The sequence below is a fragment of the Cyprinus carpio genome, chromosome B15, assembly GCF_018340385.1.
Source record: "Cyprinus carpio isolate SPL01 chromosome B15, ASM1834038v1, whole genome shotgun sequence".
Taxonomy (NCBI): Eukaryota; Metazoa; Chordata; class Actinopteri; order Cypriniformes; family Cyprinidae; genus Cyprinus; species Cyprinus carpio.
The window spans coordinates 5,211,590-5,219,248 of NC_056611.1; the positions used below are offsets into that span (position 1 = coordinate 5,211,590).

The window sequence follows — 7,659 nt, forward strand, 5'->3', positions numbered from 1 at the left end:
GTCTGACTGACACGCTGTATTTAAAAGGAATTAATGTCAGTTTTTGCTGTCACACGTTTAATTAATTTAAAGCAGTGACCTTTCATCTAGGCTTCTGTTTGCGATGGAAACTGTGTTTTCTCTACACGTCGTCTGTAGCACTCGCACAAAGTGGAGCGGCGTTCGTCGGGAGAGGATCTTTATTTAGACACCAGATCTTCCTCGATAAATAAAGACAGTGTTAATGGAAGAGGGGCGAGTCGGATGCGTGTCAGGGGTTTGCCCAGATAAATCATTAGATGGCAGGTTATTGGAAATGCAGGGAGATAAAAGACTGAAGAAGCCAGTAATTGCCTTAAAGATCAGACTACAAAGCATTAGCCCGGCTTTTACAAGGCCAGTCGGCAACAAAAGAGTCGTAATTTATGAGCTCAGCGTAAAAGAATAGCATAATTGCATTAAAAATTAATGCTAATGAGGTCTAAAATGGGGAAGGTGGTTATTATGAAAGTTTGTATTCATCTTCTTTGGCCTGAATGATGGCTAGTGGCTTGATTAATGGCTTAATTTCTATCAATTAGCCGAGCCAGAAATAAATAAATAAATCTATCCACAGAGACGGGGCTAAATTGAGGATTGAATTACATATCTTATCCTGATGCTGAGATGGAGGCCGGATTCCCAACGGTTTACCATCGAGGCTATGTCCTTGTGTGTTTAACAATTAGTTCAACTTTTTGCGTATTTGTGAGTGCATGAAGATGGAAATATGTTGATATGGAAGTGCATTTATTTTACAGAGCCTCAAGTTGATTTAAAATAATTAAAAACCATACGAAACAAGAATTAAAATAAGCTAGAACAGCTAAAAACAAATACTAAATTGTGGTGTGTTTGTTTCATTTTATTTAATTTGTATTTATTTGTAATTAATCAATGAATTTACATATATTTTATTTCATATTTATTTAATTTTTTTTTTCACAAATACTGTCCACTTAAAAGTATGATTTCAAAGTCATGTAAATTAATAAAATACTATAATCCATTTGCATTTTTATAATGAATTTATATTTTCTAATTATGCCAAGCTGTAAAATATTTTATCAGGTAGAAACTAGGTAAAAAAAAAACAAAAAAAAGGTCACACTTTATATTAGGTGGCCTTCAATACTATGTGCTTACATAAAAAAAATAAGTATGATGTGTTCATATTGTATTGCAAAACACTTTCTGCTATTGAGGTGGGATACGGGTAAGGTTCGGGACAGGTTTGGTGGTATGGGTAGGTTTAACGGTGGGTTAATGTGTAATTATAAATGTAAGTACAGATGTAATTGCATAGGTATTTTAAAAAATAGAAGTACAATGTAAAAACATGTATGTACACAATAAGTGCATTGTACCAAATGATTAATTTACATGCAAGTACATAGTAGTTAAGGCCACTTAATATATAAAAAAAAATCCTATGCAGTAAATCATGAAATGTCTTGGAAATATTGTTGTGAACAATGGGGGGCTTGGAGTCAAAAAGGTTGAGAAGCACTGAGTTGGATTATTTCTAACAAACACATAAACACAGCTGCGTGTGAGAGGTCCGCAGGTTTTTCCATGTATTGTAGTGTGTTTTCTGGTCTCAACGGACTTTTCATTCTCAGTCAGAGCAGTGCCATCATTAGGTCTTGTTTGGCTTGCTCATGACATTCGAACGCACCTTTGAGTCCACGGCTGTTTGAGACCGACCACCTGATGATGGGCAGTCACTGCTTTAATTATTCCATCAGTGATGAGAGCGTTGTAATTTTGCTCATGGAAGTAAGGCATTCAATTATGGGAATTAATCAGGCCCTGTGAGTTTAGCATTCACCTTCAGTGCTGGACCTTGAGTTGATGAACATCGCCCTCTTGTGGTTTTCTCTTGTTCAGAGAGCTTTCGTTTGATTTTGTTTTATTTTAACTTGCAGAAACTGCTTTTAAGAGAGAGTATTAAGTTTGACTTTTTTTTATTGAGAGTGTTGAGAGCGTTTGATGATGCTTTGCTGAATAAATTTTTGCTTACACATCTGTTAATCTCCTGGACTTTATTCATGTACCATTATTCATTTATTAATGTTTGTTTGTTTAGTCCTTTAGGATGGCAGGGAAAAAGACATAGAAAACAATAGCCTTCAGATGAGCAGAAATCCATGTTCTACCAGGACAGTGTAGCCAGTCATCATATCTCTCTCTCTCCTCTTGCAAGTGCAGAAACTGCTTTTAAGAGAGAGTATTAAGAGCGTTTGATGATGCTGAATAGTGTTTTTTTTTTTAGGATGTGGGAAAGACAAAACATGCTTCAGATGAGCAGAATCCATGTCATCATATCTCTCTCTCTCTCTCTCTCTCTCTCTCTGTCTGTCTGTGGTTAAGACTGCTATAAAGCTTGTGTAACGCGGCGACAATGGACTCTAAATTAATTTTGTGGATAATGTGTCAATATTAAATGTCAACTTTGACCTGGCCTTGTGCTGATCGTGTCTTTCAGACAGCGCTATCGATTTTCTGCTCTCTGCTCGGCACGGGCCCCTCTCTCAAAGTCCATTATTTTTGATTTTCCTATGAAATACATATCTTTCCTCACTGACATCTGACAAACAGCATATGGAAGTCATTTTATCTACCAATAATGTGTTTGTCAAAAAGTATGAGGCATTAATGGAATTCCGGGCCAAGGATAGGTTGTCACTGATATATCTGTGTGCATGGGCTTGTGTGTTTGTGTCTGTGTATCAGTCATTAAGATGATCAGTGCACACACACACACACACACACACACACAGTGTGTGACTGAGAGTCAGTGGACTGCTGTCATCTTAAGGACGGTCTGTAGGCTCCTAGAGGATATTGCGGCTCAGTTTTGCTGAAAGTATGTGTGTTTTTGAAAAGGCAAAGTGTTATCAGTGTGTATGGACACATGCCTGACATTGTTTGGGCTCATTTTATTGCGGGTTTGTTTCTCAGAGCATGTGTGTGTTGTGACATCAACCGTTAACACTGACACACATTTGTGTTTTTATCATGTGTGTCTTACAGTAACAAGGCAATGTGTATATGGATGTTACTTTAATGAAACTAGAGATTCATTACAATGAGCCTCTTGTAGATATTTTCAACTGTTTGCCAGAAAGAATGACAGTGCTACAGTGTTTAAGTTATGTTCATAAGCTGTGTGATAAGTCAAAGTCTGTCTGTGTGTGTGTGTGTGTGTGTGTGAGAGAGAGAGAGAGAGTTTCTGCTAACAGAGAGAAAACCAGAGCAAATATTCATTTATTCATTAAACGAGCAGAGCGAGAAGATGTGTTGTGACAGTTGCTCCCTGGCAGTTAATGGATTAAATTAATTCCTCTCATTAGCGCAGGGATCTGTGTGTGCGCGTGTGTGTGTGAGCATGAGAGCATGCTTCCTATCTAATAGTGTTTGTTTCTGAGCATTTTCATGCATATGTGTGGAGAGAGATTAAATTGTGGGTGAATTTGAGTATCTGAACGCACAATCACACAAACAGCAGCGCTGATGTTGTGAATAACAGCACAGCTGAAGCTCTAGGTAATCTCAGTTTATAGTTCAATAAACAAGAAGTTAATATGGAGTAACAAATATTAGACACAAGTTACCCTGTTTATTTATGAAAGTAGTACTGAGCAATATCACATTAGGTCTTTATTTCCTGAATAAATGTGTAGAGTGAGATCATATGCATATGAAGTCAACAGAAGATCTGTTCACCGTGAAGAGCCTTTTTTTTTTTTTTCTTGAAATCTCCTTGAAATCTGTCTCTCCTGATAATTCTATATGCATTGCTGATATTCTAAAACCTTTGATCTTTATATATGACTGGATTGATTATGGAATTGTAAACACATTTTATTTTCTTTCAGTAGTCAGACATTCTACTAACTTTACAACTACATGTCAGTTAACTATATTATATAGTATTAGTAGACTGGTAGGTTAGGGTTAGTAGAATAATCTGACATACTTGCAAAGTCAGTAGAGTGTGGAATATTGAAATAAAGTGCTACCTGCTACACTATCAGCGATCATTGAAGCTATAAAAGATTTTAGTGTCATATTAATAAGCTCAACCACCAGAGGGCATCAACGACGGACAGCCAGTAGCATGACTAAAAACAACAAGGTGTTCTGTGTATCAGTCCAGTCCAAAATACATTATTTCTGTATCTGTATCTGTATAGGAAACTTTATTTTGAATACAATATACAGCAAATCCCGGAATAAGAGCCTGTGACTCTATATTGCATTAAAATTCAGAGTTGTTTACCATGCATCATTGGTATAACAGCATAAATGCTTCAGAAACATCTTCAAGCCAACACATAACACTCTGAGTGAGGTGTGAAGCGTGTCCGTGTTTTCTGTTGTCTTCTCATTGACCAGCGTCCATTTCAGACTCTACTTCTAGAAGAATTAAAGAGTTACCGGCTGGACAGCACAAATTTGTTGTTTTTTTTACTTGTCAGTTGCTATTTTATGTATTGTTGGATTAGGTTAATTTGACCAATTAATTTAAACTAATTTTTAGGTTATCTTAAGTGATCGATCTTATGAGCAATCCAGTTCTTAAAGTCACCAAGAAATCAATTCAGGACCAGTTTTCACTATTAACTTGGTTATTAACATGCCTTTTATTAACAAATTGGCTGTTTATTAGTGCTTTAAAAGCATATATTCTGCATGATCATATTCTACCCAATACCTGAACTTAACAACTACCTTACCAACTATTAATAAGCAGCTAATTAGTCGTTTACGGAGGCAAAAGTCATAGTTAATGAGGAGAATTGTACCTTAAAACAAAGTGTGACTAACAATTCCTTTTTGGTGACACTTTATTTTAAGGTCTTTTAACTAGTTGCTTATTTGCATGCATATAACTAGAATATTTACTATTTATTAGTAGTAATTAAGCACATATTAATGCCTTATTCTACATCCCTAATCCTACCCAATACCTAAATTTAACAACCACCTTACTAGCTATTAATAAGCAGCAAATTAGGAGTTTATTGAGAGAAAATTCATAGTTAATAGTGAAAGAGTGTTCCATATTCAAAAGTGTTACCCTTTTTGTACGCTGGTGTCCATCACAGTTGGAAAGTAAAGAGGATTATAACTTAGGTATCATGCAGACTATAATTATCGATCCACATATACATTTCATACTAATATCATCTTCTGAGACTAACATTTCTGAATATTAAATCCTAAAGCTTTCAAGATACATCCACTGAACTTGATGTTCTGACCTGTTTTGTAAAGCGCGATCATTTCCGTCCGTCTTCGAACTGCAGTATTCAAACTACAGAGGGCACTTAACACGACAGAGACCAGTCATTTTCCTTGACCAGCTGTCGTACTGTGTACTGTGTGTTCTTGCTTGTTTGGAGAGTATGCGCTTGTTTTGCTGGAGACATACTGAAGCTGAAGAGAAGGCTAATGCTTTAAAGTGGACTCAGCAGTATCCAGTAGACTGACGCTGTTATTCACTGAGAGATGAATCGATCAGCATGATGTTTTTCTGTTTCTGTGGTTTGTGACCGTCTGACCCGCCCCGCTGACCTCTCGTCTGTCCACTCACCGCTCTGTTTTTTGTTCCTCTAGAGGAAATGTCTCTCGCCGAGCAGGTGAGGAGGATAAAGGATATCGAGGCCATTGAGAGCGACTCCTTTGTTCCTCAGGCTTTCAAATCATCTCGGGATGGCACCAAGGTACATCTCTGTCTCTCTCCCTCTCTATTCTCCTTGCCTTCCTTCTCATATCTAGATATATATATATTCTTTTATTTGATTTCGTTTCGCCGAGTTACTTTCCGTTTGTCTGCAAATGAAATGATTGCCATTATATCTCGTTTGGTCTGTGGCACCTGTCCTCTTGAACAGCGTCCGGCCGCCGGTGGAGAGCATTACTGAAGAGCATTCACATTCAGCGCTCAAATTAGATTACTAACAAATGCTCACAGATCTCTGTGGTCTGAGACAAAAGGTGACAGTTGAACTGAGCCCGTATGATAGATTGCAGCAGAAAGACGGATCTCAGGACTTCAGCGATGCACTGGAAACAGACCAGCACTTAACATCACTACGTTTATTTCTGAATGATGTACGAACCGCTCTATAGATGGAGCGGAAAAAGCATACACTGAGGGCATTCTTTGGACAAACACAAATACATAGATTCATGCACATTTGATTTTTTCAATCATTTCCATTCCATGTACACTCTTAAATATAAAGATGCTTCACAGTGATGCCGTAGAAGAACCTTTTTTGTCTAATTGGTTCCATAAAGAACCTTTAACATCTGAAGAACCTTTCTGTTTCACAAAAGCTACTTTGTGGTGAAAGAAGGTAAGAAAGAGATGCTTCTTTAAAGAACATTTGACTGAATGCTTCTTCTATTGCATCGCTGTGAAGAACCTTTTAAGCACCTTTATATACCTTACCTTTAGTCAGGTGCAGATAAGTGTTTGCTCAACTTTACTGTGATACAGGAGTGACTCATTAACAACCCACTAATCTCAGTTAAATGGCTCGATCAAATTTACTTCATCTCTTGAGATAAAATAGTTCACTGAAATCTCTTCCTCCCGGTCCAAAAAGAGCCTTATTAAATCTGAAACGAGGTGCAAAGATCACTCAGTGTCTGCAGCTTACTAATGTCACACACTTGAAAATAATGTGTTATTGAAGCGGGTGTCAAAAACAGCAGCAAAAAGTCTGTTCAAATCAAAAGCACAGCCATAAATGAAAACTCATGTCGTGACAAACCTGTATGCGTTTCTTTCTTCTGCGGAATACGAAAGAAGATATTTTGAGGAACGGTGGTAAGCAAACGGTTTGCTTTCTCTAAATATCTTCTTTTATGTTCCACAGAAAGTCATATGGTTTTTTTGAATAACACGAGGTAAGTAACTGATGAGAGAATTTTCATTTTTGGGTGAACTATCCCTAACCAAACACCCCAAACGAGCTAACCTCGGTGTTCAGAATCACGGTACAGACAGGTGTGTTTGATTGTGGTTGAAATTAAAGTCTGCAGGACACTGGAGCGGAAGAGCCCTGCTTTAAGGGGTCTATTTTATGACTGTTTATATCATCAAAGAATTATGGATCTCGAGAGGTAAGATAAAGGGTGCAAAAAAAAAAAAAGTTAAGGAATGAGGCATTTCTCTTTAATTAAACAGCTCATCGAGCAAAGTGAATGTCTGGAAGAAAGATGAGTGCTCTGTGTGATTTCTAAAGGTTTTTGTAAATAACATAAATTTTTATGTGTAGGTGACTGATGTTTCAGAGATCAAGAAAGAGGCAGAGGCTATAAAAGAGGAAGTTGCCCTTCTGCCCACCTCCATCATGTACAATGACAGCAACGCTCTGGCTCACCCTAACGTAAGAGTGTTTTTTGTGTGTGTGTGTGTGTGTGTGTGTGTGTACCTACTTCACCAGATTTTGGCGACATATGTGAACCAAGAGCTATATCTGACAAAACCTCATTTTTTTGAGGACATCTTAACTTGTCAAAACAAGGTAACACTTCAGTTTACAATTCTGTTCAATAGCATGAATATTACTAGCATATTGGCTGTTTATTTAGTACTTATAAAACAGTTAGTCCTGGTCC

General features: G+C 37.3%; 1 protein-coding gene across 2 annotated transcripts in view; it reads left to right on the forward strand.

Moving 5' to 3' along the window:
• LOC109061000 (serine/Arginine-related protein 53-like) overlaps nucleotides 1–7,659 on the forward strand; it is a 131,729-nt gene that overhangs the window by 119,808 nt on the left and 4,262 nt on the right. For both annotated transcript variants that reach the window (XM_042738984.1, XM_042738985.1), the window contains exons 8-9: nucleotides 5,644–5,750; nucleotides 7,317–7,427. In XM_042738984.1, coding sequence (XP_042594918.1) covers nucleotides 5,644–5,750; nucleotides 7,317–7,427 — 218 coding nt within the window. The remainder of the gene's footprint in view (nucleotides 1–5,643; nucleotides 5,751–7,316; nucleotides 7,428–7,659) is intronic.